At 47.0% G+C, this 19,375-nt stretch overlaps 1 protein-coding gene across 14 annotated transcripts in view; it reads left to right on the top strand.

The window, feature by feature from the left end:
• Nucleotides 1–18,212, top strand: part of LOC105480381 (kinesin family member 9) — a 59,351-nt gene extending 41,139 nt beyond the window's left edge. For 5 of the 14 annotated variants that reach the window (XM_071091578.1, XM_071091583.1, XM_071091577.1 and 2 more), the window contains 4 exons: nt 3,482–3,658; nt 3,952–4,067; nt 4,466–4,570; nt 17,871–18,202. In XM_071091578.1, coding sequence (XP_070947679.1) covers nt 3,482–3,658; nt 3,952–4,067; nt 4,466–4,570; nt 17,871–17,948 — 476 coding nt within the window. In that variant the 3' untranslated portion in view covers nt 17,949–18,202. Of the gene's footprint in view, nt 1–3,481; nt 3,676–3,951; nt 4,068–4,465; nt 4,571–12,022; nt 12,726–17,870 lie in introns of those variants that run through there. The other 9 variants (XM_011739123.3, XM_011739120.3, XM_011739118.2 and 6 more) reach the window with 6 other exon arrangements.
• The last annotated feature ends 1,163 nt before the right edge of the window (nt 18,213–19,375 follow it).

Here is a 19,375-nt window from a genome sequence, read left to right as displayed (position 1 = left end):
CACTGCACTCCAGTCTGGGTGACAGACCAAGACTGTCTCAGAAAAAAAAAAAAAAAAAAAAATTAAACAATTATTTCTCAGAGGGCAACTTTATGTTCTAATTCTTGGGGCCATTCTTATACCTCACAGACCAATTATGACATGCTGTTCCTAAGGGCAAAGCCCTCCACGGGTCTGGGAAGCTGGAGAAGGCCAGTGATGGTGGCTATAGACATACCCCTATCCAGAACCACAGGGAGAGGACGTGGTGAAGATTTTATGGGACAAACAAGCACTTCTTTGTCCTCTCTGCTCACACTTTCTTTGAACATACAGCTCCTTATTACATATTTAAGATAAAACATATGCATGCTATGCTGGCATATCATGTACTCCTAAATACACCTGAAAGTGGACAGTTTCAAAGGATGAGATGAGGAAGGCATTAAAATTATTTTTTTTTCTTTTTTGAGACAGAGTTTCACTCTTGTTGCTGAGGCTGGAGTGCAATGGCACGATCTTGGCTCACTGCAACCTCTGCCTCCCGGGTTCAAGCAATTCTGCTGCCTCAGCCTCCCAAGTAGCTGTGATTACAGGCATGCGCCACCACGCCCAACTAATTTTTATTTTTAGTAGAGACAGGGTTTCTTCATGTTGGTCAGGCTGGTCTTGGACTCCTGACCTCAGGTGATCTGCCCACTTCAGCCTCCCAAAGTGCTGGGATTACAGGTGTGAGCCACTGCACTCGGCCAAAAAAAATTTTTTTTGTGTGTGTGACAGAGTCTCGCTCTGTCGCCCAGGCTGAAGTGCAGTGGCGTGATCTTGGCTCACTGCAAGCTCCACCTCCTGGGTTCACGCCATTCTCCTGCCTCAGCCTCCTGAGTAGCTGGGACTACAGGCACCTGCCAACATGCCCGGCTAATTTTGTGTATTTTTAGTAGGGACAGGGTTTCACCGTATTAGCCAGGATTGTCTCAATCTCCTGACCTCGTGATCTGCCCTTCTCAGCCTCCCAAAGTGGTGGGATTACAGGTGTGAGTCACAGCGCCTGACCCAACAAATTTTTAATATTTAAAATTTTATCTATCAGTATCAAAAAAACTCATTTTTGTGCTCTCCTCCAAAAGTAGTGTTTTTCCACTGATTATTAAAATATTAATAAAATACCTTTATTTTATTGAATTTACTTGAACAGATCAAGTAAAGTCATATCTCCTAGGCCAGGCAAGGTGGCTCACACCTGTAATCTCAGCACTTTGGGAGGCCGAGGTGGGTGGATTGCTTGAGCACAGGAGTTTGAGACCAGCCTGGGCAACAGAGTGAGACCCTGTCTCTACAAAAAAAACATAAAAAATTAGCTGGGCGTGGTGGCACATGCCTATAGTCTCAGTTACTTGGGAGGCATGGTAAAAGGATCACCTGAGCCAAGAAGGTTGAGGTTGCAGTGAGCCATGATCGTGTCACTGAACTTTAGCTTTGGCGACAGAGTGAGGCCGTGTCCAATCAATCAATCAATCAATCAATCTCTTAGATACCTTATGATTGATAGCCACTTGTTGACCCAGAAAGGTCAGCATATTTGGAACATTAGTCTTTTGTAAAAGAAAAATACAGGGCCGGGCGCGGTGGCTCAAGCCTGTAATCCCAGCACTTTGGGAGGCCAAGACGGGCGGATCACGAGGTCAGGAGATCGAGACCATCCTGGCGAACACCGTGAAACCCCGTCTCTACTAAAAAATACAAAAAACTAGCCGGGCGAGGTGGCGGGCGCCTGTAGTCCCAGCTACTCGGGAGGCTGAGGCAGGAGAATGGCGTAAACCCGGGAGGCGGAGCTTGCAGTGAGCTGAGATCCGGCCACTGCACTCCAGCCTGGGGGACAGAGCCAGACTCCGTCTCAAAAAAAAAAAAAAAAAAAAAAATACAAAATTGCCAGTTGTGGTGGCATATGCTTGTAATTCCAGCTATTTGACAGGCTGAAGCAGGAGGATTACTTGAGGCCAGTAATTCAAGAAAAAGAAACAAAGAAAAGAAAAAAAGAAAAATGTAAAAATGTAAAATCATCTTTAATTCAACTCTTTTTTTTCCTGGAGATAATCAGAGATTCTCTGAGTAGAACAAAAGATGTTCACAGTTACTCCCTATCTCAACAGAGTACTGTAAAGACTCTACTCTGTAAAGGATTGTGGCTTATTCAAATAATCACATCAGAGACCTCCCACAGCATAGAGACCGCAGCAGATTGCTCCGCACTGAAGGTGAGACACCTGGTGAGGGTGACTCCCACTCCCCACTCCAGATCCCAGATCCCAAAGTCAAGACACTTGCTTTTCCATTAATGACTCCATTAGTGACTTTTAATGTGTCTCACTTTTTTCTCAATAAACATCAGTGGAAGTGCTAACACTTTCCTCTAGCCCCTGGGGGCTGCCTCATGCACCCCAGCCACACACCTCAGGTCATGTGCAGAACACACTTGCCTTACACTTGGGGATGGGGATTGATGTGATGCCTTTGCTAAGCTTTCAGGTGCTGTGAGCAGTGGAGAGCAGGGTGAATGGCTTTGCACATCATATTATTTTGTGTTAACCCAACAACTGTCACTGAACTGACAGACCTTAAAAGATCCTTGCAAAGAGACGAATAGCACTAACCCTTGTCCCTGGAGCCCTTTGACAGCTACTCAACACGATATAGATGTCTAATCATCTCTAACAAGAAGGTAGCTAGTGAGCTGCGCATGGTGGCTCACGCCTGTAATCCCACCACTTTGGGAGGCTGAGGTGGGCGGATCACCTGAGGTCAGGAATTCAAGACCAACCTGGGCAACATGGTGAAACCCCGTCTCTGCTAAAACTACAAAACTTAGCTGGGCGTGGTGGCACATGCCTATAATCCCAGTTATTCAGGAGGCTGAGGGAGGAGAATCGCTTGAACCCGGGAGATGGAAGTTGCAGTGAGTTGAGATTGTGCCACTGCACTCTAGCCTGGGCAACAAGGCAAGATTCCATCTCAAAAAGGAAAAAAAAAAAAAGTAGCTGGTGGATGTGGGAATCAGCAAGAGACAATTTGAACATCTGCTGTTATTAATAAGGAGCCTTGCCCAAGTGCCTTGTAGTACTAGCCAGTGATGGCAGTTTGTAGATGTAATTTACAAGAAAAATAGACATTTGTATACTAGGGGTGCTTACTAAATATCTTTGACTAATAGAGTTTTAAATAAAGTAAGCGTGGAGCATGGGCCTTCTGCACCTTCCCCTGCCGTCTGCTCCTGTTTGTCCTAAAATGCCAGTGTGGCCCCACTGAGCTGAGCTCCCCTCCCTGTGAGATTATGCCCTGGCAGCCTGGCCTTCTTGTGCTTTACCCATCTCCTTGCCATGACCCAGCCCTGCCTGTGGTCTCCTGTCTTCATGATTTGCCAGCTCTGTGCCCGCCTTCTGGAATCCCTTCCTCCCCCAATTTCAGGTGGACACCTCATTTCCTGACTTCTTCTATCACCTTGCAGGTGAATATGAAAACAAGGGGCTGATGATCATCGATGAGGAGGAATTCCTGCTGATCCTGAAGCTCAAAGACCTCAAGAAGCAGTACCGCAGCGAGTACCAGGACCTGCGTGACCTCAGGGCTGAGATCCAGTATTGCCAGCACCTAGTGGATCAGTGTCGCCACCGCCTGCTCATGGGTGCGACAGTTGGGAAGGTTGGCCGCCACCTGAGGTACAAGGAGGCTCAGGGAGAGGCCACAGCCTGAGTTCTGGAAGCACCCTCAGAGTTTCTCTCTGGCAGAGCCAGGGGCTGGGTAGGGGCTTCAGATGTGTGGTTCCCAGGACTGTGAGGGCCACAGATGGAGATGGGGACAGGGTAAGACCCTGGAGCAGAAAGTAAACAGGTGGTGAGTCTGCAACAGATATAAGACAGATGAGAGCACACAGCCCTTCCCAGCTTCCTCAGGTTCTGTCTCCTCACCTCCTTGTAGAATTTGACATCTGGTACAATGAGTCCTTTGTCATCCCTGAGGACATGCAGATGGCATTGAAGCCAGGCGGCAGCATCCGGCCAGGCATGGTCCCTGTGAACAGGATTGTGTCTCTGGTGAGCAGCACAAGGGCAGGAGTGTGGCAGTGGTTAAGCATGGGGCAATGGGCAGTGCCCCTTGATCTCTGTTCTCATCACAAACATGGCAGTGTGTGTGGTGCACCCAGCCTCTCCCTAGCCAGCCCAGGCAGGTGGGCAGGTACAGGTCTCTCCTCGGTTACCAAGGGATGGGGGAAAATACCACTCTTGCTACTGCCACCTTTCTAAAGCAGTTCATCCTGCTCAGGCAGCAGTTACAGGTTGTCTGTGGGAACACTGACAGACATGGGGGCTGGAGGGCTGTGAGATGCCCTTTTGGTATGGGGGTGTATGGCACAAACCGTCCTGATGCCCATCACAGGCTCTGCTAGGGTATATCCTGACAATACCATGCTAAAGAGACTCTCCTCCCCCAGGGAGAAGATGACCAGGACAAATTCAGCCAGCTGCAGCAGAGGGTGCTTCCTGAGGGCCCTGATTCCATCTCCTTCTACAATGCCAAAGTCAAGACAGAGCAGAAGGTAACTCAGAGGCCTATGTCTCCAGGAGGCTGGGGGCCTCAGTGACCTCATGACTAGGAAACCCAGGATCATATTCCCTACTTTAGAGAAGTAAGGGAGGAGTGATTCCTTCCAAGGAGATTAGTCACCCTGTCAGTGGGTGTCTTCTGCCAACTGGACTGCGATTGGGCTGGACCCTAGAGGAGTCCCACCAACCATGGCCAGGCCAAGACATGGCTGGTCAGTACTGACTAGCCTATGTATGGTTTGCAGCACAAAGCCCAGGGATCCCCTGAGGCTTCCACCTGTCAGGGAGGACCAACAGGGTCCACTCTGCACAGGTGGCAGGGGACAGAGGATCACATGCAGCTGAGGCATAGCTAGACATGGTGTTAGCTATAGATTGGGTGGGGTACTCTCCTCCTCGAGCAGGTTAGGCTGGTGCAGAGGGTCTCCACTCTACTAAGGCCTGGCCTAGAGCTAGAACACAGAGGGCCCTGTGCACTGCACACTCCTGTTCGTGCAGAGGCAGTGCTTATACAGCAAGTGGCAGATGCACACAGGGCAGATGCCCAAGTGAGTTCATTCTTTCATAAATATTTTTGTAGTTATTTATTAACATACTCAATAGGTGCTACATTCAGGTGTTTCAAACATTAAGAAAGCGTGAAAGTACATGGCTGGGCACGGTGGCTCACGCCTGTAATCCAAGCACTTTGGGAGGCTGAGGTGGGTGGATCACTTGAGGTCAGGAGTTCAAGACCAGCCTGGGCAACATGATGAAACCCTGTCTCTACTAAAAATACAAAAAATTAGCCAGGCGTGGTGGCACATGTTTGTAATCCCAGCTACTCAGGAGGCTGAGGCAGGAGAATCGCTTGAACCTGGGAGGTAGAGGTTGCAGTGAGCCAAGATCATACTACCTTTACTCCAGCCTGTGCAATAAAACGAAACTCTATATAAAAAAAAGAAAAAAAAATGCTGGGCACAGTGGCTCTGGCTGGGCACGGTGGCTCAAGCCTGTAATTCCAGCACTTTGGGCAGCTGAACCAGGTGTATTGCCTGAGCTCAGGAGTTCGAGACCAGCCTGGGCAACATGGTGAAACCCTGTCTCTACTAAAATACAAAAACTTAGCTGGGTGTGGCAGCGTGCTCCTGTAGTCCCAGCCACTGGGGAGGCTGAGGCAGGACAATTGCTGGAACCTGGGAGGCGGAGGTTGCAGTGAGCGGAGATTGCACCATTACACTCCAGCCTGGGTGACAGAGTGAGAGACTCCGTCTCCAAAAATAAAAAAGAAAGTACAAACACTGTCCCCTTCCATCAGCTCCCGGCAACCCCCTCTGATAGGGCACCCCTGTCACTTGCTTCAGATCCTGGCAACCCCTCTGACAGGGCACCCCATCACTTGTTTCTAGCGTTTCCCTCAGTTTTCTCCCTTCCTTCCTTCCTTCCTTCCATTCTCTCCCTCTCTCTCTTTCTTTTTTTTTTTTTTGTTTGGGGGTACAGAATTTCACTCTTATTACCCAGGCTGGAGTGCAGTGGTGTGATCTTAGCTCACTGCAACCTCCGCCTCCCGGGTTCAAGTGATTCTCCCGCCTCAGCCTCCTGAGTAGCTGGGATTACAGGTATGCCATCATGCCCGGCTACTTTTTTGTATTTTTAGTAGAGATGGGGGTTCACCATGTTGGTCAGGCTGGTCTTGAACTCCTGACCTCAAGTGATCCACCCACTTCGGCCTCCCAAAGTGCTGGGATTACAGATGTGAGCCACTGTGCCTGGCTTCCCCTCAGTTTTCTGCATCTTGCTTTTTCTACTTAGCAACACATCCTGAAGATCATAAGAACATGCCGTGTCAACCTATAGGTGCTTCTGTGTCCTTTTTTTTTTTTTCCTTTTTTTTTCTTTTGAGACAGTGTTGCACTCTGTTGCCCAGGCTAGAGTGCACTGGCATGATCATGGCTCATTACAGCCTCGACCTCACAGATTGAAGCAATCCTTCCACCTGAGCCTCCCGAATAGCTGGGACTATAGGCATGCACCACATGCCCAGCTAAATTTTATTTATTTATTTTTTTTGGTAGAGATGGGGTTTTGCCATGTTGCCTAGGCTGGTCTCAAGCACCTGGGCTCAAGTGATCCGCCTGCCCTGGCCTCCCAAAGTGCTGGGATCACAGACATGAGCCATTGTACCTGGCCAGTTTTTTCTTACTAATTTTTAGGATTTTTTTTTTTTTTCTTTTTTTGAGACAGAGTCTCACTCTGTCACCCAGGCTGGAGTGCAGTGGCACAATCTTGGCTCACGGCAACTTCTGCCTCTGGGCTCAAACTATTCTCCTGCCTCAGCCTCCTGAATAACTGGGACTACAGGCACCCGCAACCACACCCAGCTAATTTTTTTGTATTTTAAGTAGAGACGGAGTTTCACCGTATTGGCCAGTCTGGTCTCGAACTCCTGACCTCAGATCATCCACCCACCTTGGCCTCCAAAAGTGCTGGGATTACAGATATGAGCCACTGCACCTGACCAAGAAGTTAGCTCTTTGTGATATGATTTACAACTATTTTTTCCTGTTTGTCATTTGTCTTTTGACTTTCCTTATGGTTTTTTGTAGGTATTTTGTTATTTTTAAGAAATCAAGCTTAGTCCATTTAGGCTGCTGTAACAAAATACCTTAGACTGGGGAACTTCTAAACAGCAGAAATGGGCTGGGCGCAGTGGCTCATGCCTGTAATCCCAGCACTTTGGGAGACCGAGGTGAGTGGATCACTTGAGGTCAGGAGTTCGAGACCAGCCTGGCCAACATGATGAAACCCCATCTCTACTAAAAATACAAAAATTAGCTGGGCCTGGTGGCGCATGCCTGTAGTTCCAGCTATTTGGGAGGCTGAGGGAGGAGAATTGCTTGAACCGGGGAGGTGGAGTTTGCGATGAGCCGAGATCGTGCCACTGCATTCCAGCCTGGGAGACAGAGTGAGACTCCATCAAAAAAAAAAAAAAAAAAAAAAACCAGCAGAAATGTATTGCTCACAGTTCTGGAAGCTGGCAAGTGTAACATCAAGGCATCAGCAGATATGGGCTAGTAAGGGTTTGCCCTCCACTTCAGAGGTGGTGCCTTCTAGTTGTGTCCTTACACAGCAGAAGTGCAATAAACTAACGAGCTCCCTCAGGCCCCTTTTATAGGGCACTAATCCCATCCCTGAGGGTAGAACCCTCAAGACCTGTCACTTCTCAAAGGCCTCACCTCTTCATAGCATTGCCATGGGGGTTAGCTTTCAACATACGAATTTTGGGGAGACACTGACATTTAGACCATGGCACGAGTTTATCGGTCTTCTTTTTCTTAGTTTCTGGATTTTGTGTCATCATTTCCCCCAGTTGACTTCACTCTTTACATTTAGGATTAAACTGACATCTTCACTGACCTGATGGTTGTGAGGAGCTGAAGCCCATCCAGAGAGGCTTAAGCATAGGGGTTTCTTACATGGATTCTGAAGGTCCCATAGAGCAGCATGTCTCATCCTGTGCTGTGCACACAAATCACCGGCGGTCTTTTCAGAATGCAGATGGCCGGTAGCAATAGCTTATGCCTATAATCCCAGTACTTTGGGAGGCTGAGGCAGGCAGATCACTTGAGGCCAGGAGTTCAAGACCAGCCTGGCTAATGTGGTGAAACCCCATCTCTACTAAAAATACAAAAATTAGCCAGCTGTGGTGGTGCATGCCTGTAATCCCAGCTCTTGGGAGGCTGAGGCGTGAGAATCTCTTAAACCAGGGAGGTGGAGGTTGCAGTGAGCCAAACTTGCACCACTGCACTCCAACCTGGGCAATGAAGAGAGACTCTGTCTAAAAAAAAAAAAAAAAAAAAAAAAAAAAAAAAAAAAAAAAGCAGATACTGATGGAGCCTGAGATTCTATATTTTGAATAAACTCCCAGATGATGTCCATGCTGCTAGTCCAGGACCACACTTGGGGTAGCACACTTACAGGCTTTACTTTAGAACCTGCTCTTTATTAGGTTGAAGATGTTCTTTTCTGTTCCTATTCATTGAATGTGTATTTTTTTTTCTCAATCATGAAAGGGATATTGAAACTGTTATCTTTTTGCATACTGCCTCCCTTTTCTTTCTATTCTCATTCCTAGGACTCTGATTAGATGTATTTTATTTCATTCTGTCCTCTGTATCTCTTAAAATATCTTACGTTTCTTCCAGCTCCTCATCTCTCTATGCTGTAATTTAGGTAACTTTTTTTTTGAGACGGAGTTTTGCTCTTTCACCCAGGCTGAAGTGAAATGCCACAATCTCAGCTCACTGCAGCCTCCACCCGCTGGGTTCTAAGGGATTCTCCTGCCTCAGCCTCCCAAGTAGCTGGGATTATAGGCGTGTGCCACCATACCTGGCTAATTTTTGTATTTTTAATACAGACAGGGTTTCACCATGTTGGCCAGGCTGGTCTCAAACTCCTGACCTCATGATCCACCCGCCTTGACTTCCCAAAATGCTGGGATTAGAGGCATGAGCCACCGTGCCCAGCCTGGGTAATTTCTTTTTTTCCTGCCCAAGATGGAGTCTTCCTCTGCCGCCCAGGCTGGAGTGCAATGGTGTGATCTTGGCTCATTGCAACCTCCGCCTCCGAGGTTTAAGCAATTCTCCTGCCTCAGCCTCCTGAGTAGCTGGGATTACAGGTGCACGCCACCACACCTGGCTAATGTTAGTGTTTTTAGTAGAAACAGGGTTTCACCATGTTGGCCAGGCTGGTCTTGAACTCCTGACCACATGATCCGTGCACTTTGGCCTCCCAAAGTGCTGGGATTACAGGCATGAGCCACCACGCCTGGCCTGGTAGCTTCCTTAGATTCCTCTTTTAGTTTATTAATACGCTCTTCAGTTGTGTTTCATCTCCTACATCTAAACATTGTATTTGGTTCTCCTTCAAATATGCTTGGTCTTATTTTTTTCTTTCTTTTCTTTTCTTTTTTTTTTTTTTTTGAGATAGAGTCTCGCTATGTCGCCCCAGGCTGGAGTGCTATGGCACGATCTCGGCTCACTGCAAGCTCCGCCTCCCGGGTTCACGCCATTCTCTGGCCTCAGCCTGGCCTCTTTTCTTTTTCTTATTTATTTATTTATTTATTTATTTATTTATTTATTTGAGATGGAGTTTTGCTCTTGTTGCCCAGGCTGGAGCAATGGCACAGTCTTGGCTCACTGCAACCTCTGCCTCCTGAGTTCAAGCGATTCTCCTGCCTCAGCCTCCCAAGTAGCTGGGATTACAGGCATGCGCCACCACTCCTGGCTAATTTTGTATTTTTAGTAGAGATGGGGTTTTTCCTGTTGGTCAGGCTGGTCTCAAACTTCCAACCTCAGGTGATCTGCCCACTTCGGCCTCCCAAAGTGCTGGGGTTACAGGCGTGGGCCACCGCGCCTGGCGTTTTCTTTTTAATTAAAAACATTTTTTTAAATAGAGATAGGGTCTCCCTTTGTTGCTCAGGCTGGTCTCCAGTTCCTAGACTCGGGGGATCCTGCTGCCTGGGCCTGCCAAATTGCTGGGATTACAGGCATGAGCCACTGCACGAGGACTTACTCTTTTTTTTTGACAAGGTCTTGCTCTGTCACCCAAGCTGGAGGGAGTGCAGTGACACGATCATAGCTCACTGCAGCCTTGATATCCTGGGCTCAAGCAGTCCTCTCACCTCAGCTTCCCAAAGTGCTGGGATGATGGGCGTGAGCCCCTATGCCCAGCTAGTTATTTTAAATAAATCCTTATTTTATGCTTTTTTTTTTTTTTTTTTTGAGACGGAGTCTCACGCTGTTGCCCAGGCTGGAGTGCAGTGGCGCGATCTCGGCTCACTGCAAGCTCCGCCTCCCGGGTTCCCGCCATTCTCCTGCCTCAGCCTCCTGAGTAGCTGGGACTACAGGCGCCCGCCACCGCGCCCGGCTAATTTTTTGTATTTTTAGTAGAGACGGGGTTTCACTGTGGTCTCGATCTCCTGACCTTGTGATCCGCCCGCCTCGGCCTCCCAAAGTGCTGGGATTACAGGCTTGAGCCACCGCGCCCGGCCTATTTTATGCTTTTTAAAAAGCTTTATTGAGATAGAATTTGCATACCATACAATTCGCCCATTTAAAATGTGCAACTCACCAGGCCTGGTGGCTCATGCCTGTAATCCCAGCACTTTGGGAGACTGAGGTGGGCGGATCACTTAAGGTCAGGAGTTCAAGACCAGCCTGGCCAACATGATGAAACCTTGTCTTTACTAAAAACACAAAAACTAGCCGGGGATGGTGGTGCACATGTGTAATCCCAGCTACTCAGGAGGATGAGGCAGGAGAATCACTTAAACCTGGGAGGAGGAGGTTGTAGTGAGCCGAGATTGTGCCACTGTATTCCAGCCTAGGTGACAGAGACTGTGTCTCAAAAAAATAAACAAATTCTAAATCATTAAGCAGAGGAATCCTGTATTTCTACAGTCAAAACTCTATTCTCTCATCATTCCCCAATCTCTAGAATTCTCTGTATTGGCCATTTTTAATGTTTAAGATATGTCCATGCACAAACTTTTTATGCAAATATTATACTTGAACCATTCCATGTTCTTTCAATTCTATGTTATAGTTATTTAAATATATATTTTTATATAGGAAATGTATAGATCAGATTTTTCATGGTCAAAATCTGTTTCCTGTTTTACTGAGTCTCATGGTGGCTTGACGGTGGCGTGTGTGTGTGTGTGTGTGTGTGTATGTGTGTGTATTGAAATCATGAGCTTGTGTTTGACTGAACTTAAGCTCAAGGAGACCTGAACACATAAATTGAAATTATTTTCCCACTGAAAAGGTTTGCACTTGCTTTCTGCAGTTAGCTGTAGGGCATTACCAACCCAGGACCATTTTAACCCTCTTCAAGAATTCCAGTTTAATACGGGAGCTTCCGTTCAGACTCCTACTTTGTGGGGAACCTAAGATTCCATGTTCCAAGCTAGTTTTAGCATTTGCTGGCTTATAGCCCACTGTTTCTGTTTCAGCCCACAGTTTTCACCTGCTTTCTAAGAGCCTAGCAATGCATTAAAAAGGTATAATTTGTGAACATCTGATTGATTGCAGTGGCAAAGAGAGGGCCCTTCTGAATACCTGGCCCCTAACTCCTCTGGAGATAGAACCCTCTTCTTTTCTTTCTGAACCTGTTCCCTGTCAGAAACTCTCAAGTATGCCCTTGAGACCTACATGCCTCCTTTCAAATATGCCTGCCAGACTGTTTTAAAATAGTTTTACACACTTTCTTTAGGATAAAAGAATGAAAGAGTTTGAATGGAATGTTATTTCTCACAGAATTGGGGCTACTCAGAAGGAATCCTTGTCCACAACCTGTGATGTTTGCAGGAGGAATGATAGGGTGAATGTGAGTGGCCTGGTCTGAGTCCCTGCTAAGTCTATCCCTCATAATGAGTTCCTGTTTTCTCCTCCCTCTGTGTCCAGCATAATTACTTGAAAACCATGATGGGTCTCCAGCAGGCACATAGAAAATAGAACCTCATCACCATACCTTAAAGGACAAGACCAGCAACTCTAACCTACTGTAGTGGAGCTGCTCAACCACCTGCCTAGAGCTGCAGCCCTTCTACTCCAAGGCTGGGACCCAAGACAGAGAACACATATGGCCTGCATGCTGGGAGGAGTATCCTCCAAGGACAACCTTGCTCCTCTTCACAGAGCACTTTGGGTTTTAATTCACTGTCTTATATGCAGGGACAGGATAAAATAACTTTCTAGTTTAGACTTTTAGTGCTCATCTGAGAACTTTGTCTTATTTCCTGTCTGAAAGGACATCTTCTCTATGTATGTGTGAGGTCAGAACTGAGTCTCAAGTAGGAAAGCAGAAAAGTAGCTCAGCCAGGCTCCTCCTGGCAGGCCTTTGTCCCACTGGTCAGCCCCTTTCCTGGATAGACATCCTAGGGTGGGGGTGGGAAGCTCAGTCTGAGGAGCTCTGCTTCTCACAGCTCCCTCAGACCCTAAGTTCTCTCAACACATCTTTTCTGTGTTTCTGAGCCAGTGAAGAAGACAGGAGGAGGCCCTCCTTCATTTGGCAACCAGGGGAAGATAAGGTCTAGCCACAGAGCCCAGAAAGGGATGAGGCAGAGCTGGCTGCATGTACCAGGGAATAAATGAGCAGCTTCTGGGAGACATGTCCTCCATGTGTTTCCAGAACACCACAGCCTTCCCTACACAGCATGCACGGCCAGGTGCCTCCCCTCCCCTCATTCTCTCTCTGTGTAGGCTGCGCTGAGCAGAAGTGAAAGTGGATGATTTACCCTGAATAGGAACTGGGATCGCTGTCAGAGCTGAGCAGGGAAGAGAGAAGATATCACTCTCTGTCAAGTTATCAGGCTGCAGCTTGGGCCCTTGGTGGTGGCACCAAAGGGAAAGAGTTCACTACTTTGCTCAGAGAACAAACTCAGGCCCTCTGGGGCCTTCCAGGCTGACTAATACACCCCTAGGTTGGTAAACTGAGCCTCCACTGAGTGAAAAGTTTCAGCACTTCCTTGGAATTCTATCTCACCCCCTCTTCTGTTCTTGTGGGTCAAGGCCTTGGCCTGGCACTCTGTGGGTGCTCCCCCATCTGACACCCTCATCAGGCCCTTGAGGTTGCTGTTATTCTTCCAACAGTGGGAGAGGAGGTTCTGCTCACCTGGCAGCCCTGTCATGGGAAGCTGTGAGAGAAAAATACATCACTTCTGGTGGGTAATATCCAACTCTGGGACCACTTTGTATGAGGAAAGATGGAAGGAACTAGGTCTCCTTACCTGAAGAGGAAGAGAAATGTGAAAGAGGCCATGAGGGGCTGCCAGGTAGAAGGGAAAGCAAGAGGATGTGGGCTGAATGAGTAGCAAACATATTTCCCAAAGCTTTGTTTTGTTGTTGTTGTTGTTGTTGTTGAGACAGGGTGTCACTCTGTCATCCAGGCTGGAGTGCAGTGGTGCCATTACACCTCATTGCAGCCTGAACCTCCTGGGCTCAATCCTCCCACCCCAGCCTCCTAAGTAGCTGGGACTACAGATGCGCACCACCATGCCTGGCTAGTTTTTAAATTTTTTGTGGAGATGGAGTCTCACTATGTTGTCCAGAATGGTCTCAAAACTTCTGGGCTCAAGCGATCCTCCCACCTCAGCCTCCCAAAGTGCCGAGGGATTACAGGTGTGAGCCACCTCGCCTGGCCAAGATTGTTATCTCAAAATAAGAAGAGGCTTAAAATGAGAACAGTCCTGGCATGAAGTCATTAGTGAGGGCCCTGCAGCAATAGGCTGTCTGACAAGGAGGTTGCACCCAGTTGAAGGTTGAACTGGATAGCATCTATCCAATCAAAAACCCTGTGATTCTGCTCTTTAGCCCATCAGCAGATGGACATGGATTTTGTTGAAGAAAGTGATAGGATTGCCTTGAAGGCTCTGCCCTCTCCCTGCTCCAGCTCCTTTCTCTTCCCCTGACTAATGCTTCCAGGAGTCGATGCTTCCAACATGGCAGGAAGGTAGGGGGTGTTGTGTTCATTCAGATGGGTCTGTCGTTCCAGAAAATAAATCCTGCCAAGTTAATTTGACCATCCAAGTCACCCCTGGGGGGACTTCCAGTTGCAACAACATGACAGGTGAGATAACCTGAAAACATTCCTGCTACAAATAGAGGTGCTGACTAAAGTATAACATTCTTTTAAATACAATTGACCCTTGAGGCTGTGTGCAGTGGTCCACACCTGTAATCCCAGCACTTTGGAAGGCTGAGGTGGGTGGATCACTTGAGGCCAGGAGTTTGAGACCAGCCTGACAAACATGGCAAAAACATGTCTCTACTAAAAATACAAAAATTAGCCGGGTGTGGTGGTGCATGCCTGTAATCCCAGCTACTTGGGAGGCTGAGACACAAGAATTGCTTGAACCTGGGAGGCGGAGGCTGCAATGAGCTGAGATCACGCCGCTGCACTCCATCCTGGGGAACAGAGTGAGATTTTGTCTCAAAAAAAGAAAAAGAGAAAAGAAATACAGTTGACCCTTGAACACCATGGGTTTGAAATGCACAAGTCCACTTATACATGGGATTTTTTCAACCAAAGGTGGATTGAAAATACAGTATTCAAGGGATGCAAAATCCGCATATGTGGAGAGTCAACTTTTTGTACGTGCAGATTCCGCAGGGCTGAGTGCAGGACTTATGTGTGGATTTTGGCATATGCAAGGGGCCCTGGAGCCAATCCCACATGTATACCAAGGAACGACTGCACAAAGTAAAATTTGCAAGAAAGAAAGAGAACTGTCAGGAGCCGGAGGTAAAGGAGGAACTGAAAACCTGAGTGGTCAGTATGTGAACTGGCTATGGCTTCTAGGGACCAGGAGAAGGTATGTGAGTGGATTGTTACTTTTGAGAGTTAAATGTCCACATAAGTATGAGAATTAAGACTTTGGTTCATGCCATATAGGAAGTTGGAAATGGGACTGCCTAAATAAAAATGGCACCCTGAAGGCTTCATCACTGGTGAAGAGGTGAGCTAGAAAGCCAAATGTCTAATTGTCTCCCTAAACGTACTTTACCCATAACCTTCCTTAGCCTAATTGCTCAGGCTAAAATCCTTAGTTTTGTACTTCATTCCTCTTTTCTCTCACTCCTCACACTGAATCTGTCCAGAAATTCAGTAGGCTTTACCTTCCTACTATATTCAAAATCTAACCACTTCTTACCACTTCTTGCCTGGAAGAAGACAGGAAGACAACAGCTTCCTGTCTCCTGACTTCCCCTTTTGCTATTTCCAGAACAGCAGCCTGGCTGAACCTTTTTTTTTTTCCCCCCAGAGGCAAGGTGTTACTCTTTGCTCAGGCTGGAGAGCAGTGGCATGATCCTAGCTCACTGCATCCTCAAACTCCTGGGTTCAAGCAATCCTCCCATGTCAGCCTCTAGAGTAGGTAGGATTACAAGTGTGAGCCACCATGTCTGGCTCTGGTTGACCTTCTGAAATATGTTAGATCACATTACACTTCTTTTCAAGTTTTTAATGGTTTCCTATTTTGCTCAGAGTGAAACCAAATTCCTTAAAACATCCCACAAGATCCTATATAATTGTGACTTCTATGATTTCTCTACTCTTGTCTCATCTACTCTCCCCTTGCTCACTCTACTCCAGCCACATGGGCTTCCTTGCTTTTCCTCCCAACATGCTAGACAGACAGCTCCTGCTTCGGGGCCTTTGCAATGGCTGTTTCCTCTGCCTAAAACATTCTTTCCCTACATGTCCACATGATTCACTTTCCTGAGTCCTTGCTTAAATGTCACTTTTTTTTTTTTTTTTGAGTCTGAATCTTGCTCTGTCTCCCAGGCTGCAGTGCAATGGCACAATCTTGGCTCATTGCAACCTCTGTCTCCCCGGTTCAAGCAATTCTCCTGCCTCAGCCTTCCGAGTAGCTGGAATTACAGGCACATTGCCACCACACCCAGCAAATTTTTGTATTTTTAGTAGAGATGAGGTTTCACCATATTGGCCAGGCTGGTCTCTTGGCCAGGCTGGTCTCAAACGCCTGACCTGGTGATCCACGTGCCTCAGCCTCCCAAAGTGCTGGGATTACAGGCGTGAGTCACCGCGCCCAGCCCTGTTTTGAGACAGAGTTTCACTCTCTTGCCAGGCTGGAGTGCAGTGGTGCAATCTCAGTTCACTGCAACCTCTGCCTCCCGGGTTCAAGCGATTCTCACACATCAGCCTCCGAGTAGCTGGGATTACAGGCATGCACCACCACACCCAGCTAATTTTTTTTTTTTTTTTTTTTTTTTTAGTAGAGGCTGGGTTTTTCACCATGTTGGCCAGGCTGGTCTCAAACTCCTGACCTCAAGTGGTCTGCCTGCCTCAGCCTCCCAAAGTGCTGGGATTATAGGCATGAGCCACCACGCCCGGCTTTAAATGTCACATTCTGTAGCAGATGCTGTCATGCCTTGACACAGTCCCTTGCACTTGCCATTCCCGCTAATGGTTTCCTAGTGAAAGCATCTGCAACTTTCCATATAAAGGCTTTGTCTACATAGGTGTTCATCAGCTTCAGGGTAGTTCCAAATGCCAGGGAGTTAAGGACACCTTTAGGAGCAACCCTCAACCAATAAATCAGTGGATTAGTATCTCAACTTTCTCCCCTTTGGGTAGAACAACTCCTTTGGGGCATGTTTTCCACTAAATGGAACTTTCCCAGGACTTCCCGGCATAAACACCCAAATCCACACATACACGAATGGAGCCAAAGAAAAAAATGTTGATATATTGTTTGTGGACTTGTCAATGAAGTGATAACATCTTAAAATATTTAGGCTGGGCGCAGTGACTCATGACTGTAATCCTGGCACTTTGAGTGGCTGAGGTAGGAGGATTGCTTGAGCTCAGAAGTTCGAGACTAGCCTGGGCAACATGGCAAAATCCCATGTCTATAAAAATAAAATAAAAAATTAGCTGGGCATAGTTGCACTCCAGCCTGACAACAGAGTGAGACCCTGTGTGTGTGTGTGTGTGTGTGTGTGTGTATATGTAAGAGGAATTTGAGGAGAAAAGTAAGAAAACAAAAAAGCATAAAAAAGAATATATGTGATATATATAACATTACTTTAACAGCTTTAATTTTTATTTATTTATTTATTTTTTGAGACAGGCTCTCACACTCACCCAGGCTGGAGTGCAGTGGCATGATCCCAGCTCACTGCAGCCTTGACCTCCCTGGGCTCAAGTGATCATCCCACTAAAAATCCTGGCTAATTTTTTTTTTTTTTTAACTTTCTATAGAAACAGGTTCTCACTATATTGCCCAGGCTGGTCTTGAACTCCTAGGCTCAAGTGATACTCCCACCTTGGCCTCCCAAAGTGCTGGGATTATAGGCATGAGCTATTGCACCTGGCCTATATTTTTAATAATATATATTACAAAAGTATAATGAAAAGGATACGGTTGAATCAGGATAGCACCCAAAGTTTCTTTCTAAAGGTCTGAGATTCAAGGTAGGACAAAAAGCTCTGGAGAGTCCCCCCTATGTTCCATTATCTTTAATCCAAAGGGCTCAGATACCTCTACTGCTATTTCCTCTGGCACTGTGAGGAAGTTCCAATCCACCTGGTCCACACTAGCTGGGCCCAGGGAGTCTGGGCTTGATTGTTGGTCAGTGGATTGCACTTTTATGAAGCAATACACAATAGGGACAGATCACAGGCGTTGGGCCCAGAGACACCTGAGTTTAGATTGGGATTCTGTATCTTACTGACATTTGACGTTGAGTAAGTTGTCTAATTTCTCTGCTTTTCTTTCCTTGTGTATAGAACCATGATCACCATAGGGCTTTGTGGAATGAAGGAATTAATGTATGTGAAGTGCACAGCAGGTCCTCAACCAATTGAAACAGCCATGACAGTAACAATAACTGTAATAATAAAGATGCAAATGTACCCAGCATTATGTTTGATAGGTGATTAGCTTGTACACACACACACACGCACATACATATACATGCATGCACACATACAACCAATGTTAGGCTCCCTCTCCACTCCCTAAAATGGATTTTGGATTTGAAGAGGCAGCATTTGGGCCAATATTATCTCTCTCCAATTAATGCTGTCTGTCATGGCATTTTAAGACCAATCTCTGGCCGGGCGCAGTGGCTCACACCTGTAATCCCAGCACTTTGGGAGGCCGAGGCAGGCGGATCACTTGACGCCAGGAGTTCGAGACCAGCCTGGCCAACATGGTAAAACCCCATCTCTACTAAAAATTAAAAAAAAAAAAAAATTAGCTGGGTGTTATAGGCGCATGCCACCCTGCCTGGCTAATCAAAACTACAAAAAATTAGCCAGGCCTGGTGGCACACGCCTCTAGTCCCAGCTACTCGGGAGGCTGAGGCAGGAGAACTGCTTGAACCTGGGAAGTGGAGGTTGCAATAAGCCGAAATTGTGCCACTGCACTCCAGCCTGGGTGACAGAGTGAGACTCCATCTCAAAAAAAAAAAAAAAAAGGAAAGTTGACTTAACAGAGGAGAGGTAGCCACTAAAAATATACCCAGTGCCATCATGGGCAGTGTTAATGGAAGGCAGGGGTCCTGGTAAGGGAAGTAATATTCCCACATCTGCCTGCCCACACTTATAACTTCATATCAGGGTCTGAAGGTAGTGTTTAAGTTAACAAACTCCCCAGAGGAAGGTGACCAGCATCATGAGAGGCTCTGAAAACTCTGTCAAGCAAGGAATAATCACAGCAACTATGGACATTCAATCTGAGAAGTCCAAACAGGGCAGATTGTTCTGTAATTTCAGGAGGAAAAAAGGATGAGAGCTTGGTGCCAACTGGGCTCCCAGTCCCTGGAAGATGCAAGCAGTGTCTGGGCAGCCCCCATCAAGATACGTGTGAGAGAAATCCTCAAACCAGAAAGAAAGGATTTGGATGCCTCTGGGTTCCTTCTGAATCCAAATTCTGTGATTCTATTGAAGCAGTTGTGCGGCTGGGCACAGTGGCTCATGCCTGTAATCCCAGCACTTTGGGAGGCCGAGGCGAGTAGATCACCTGAGGTCGGGAGTTCGAGATCAGCCTGACCAACATGGAGAAAGCCTGTCTCTACTAAAAATACAAAAAATTAGCCTGTAATCCCTGCTACTCAGGAGGCTGAGGCAGGAGAATCGCTTGAACCTGGGAGGCAGAGGTTGCAGTGAGCCGAGATCGTGCCATTGCACTTCAGCCTGGGCAACATGAGTGAAAGTCCATCTCAAAAAAAAGCAGTTGTGGAAACGTTATTTAACATAGTTGAAAGTTATATTCTATACATATGTATTTA

This window comes from Macaca nemestrina, chromosome 2 (genome assembly GCF_043159975.1).
Source record: "Macaca nemestrina isolate mMacNem1 chromosome 2, mMacNem.hap1, whole genome shotgun sequence".
Taxonomy (NCBI): Eukaryota; Metazoa; Chordata; class Mammalia; order Primates; family Cercopithecidae; genus Macaca; species Macaca nemestrina.
This window is presented reverse-complemented; position numbering and strand designations above follow the sequence as displayed.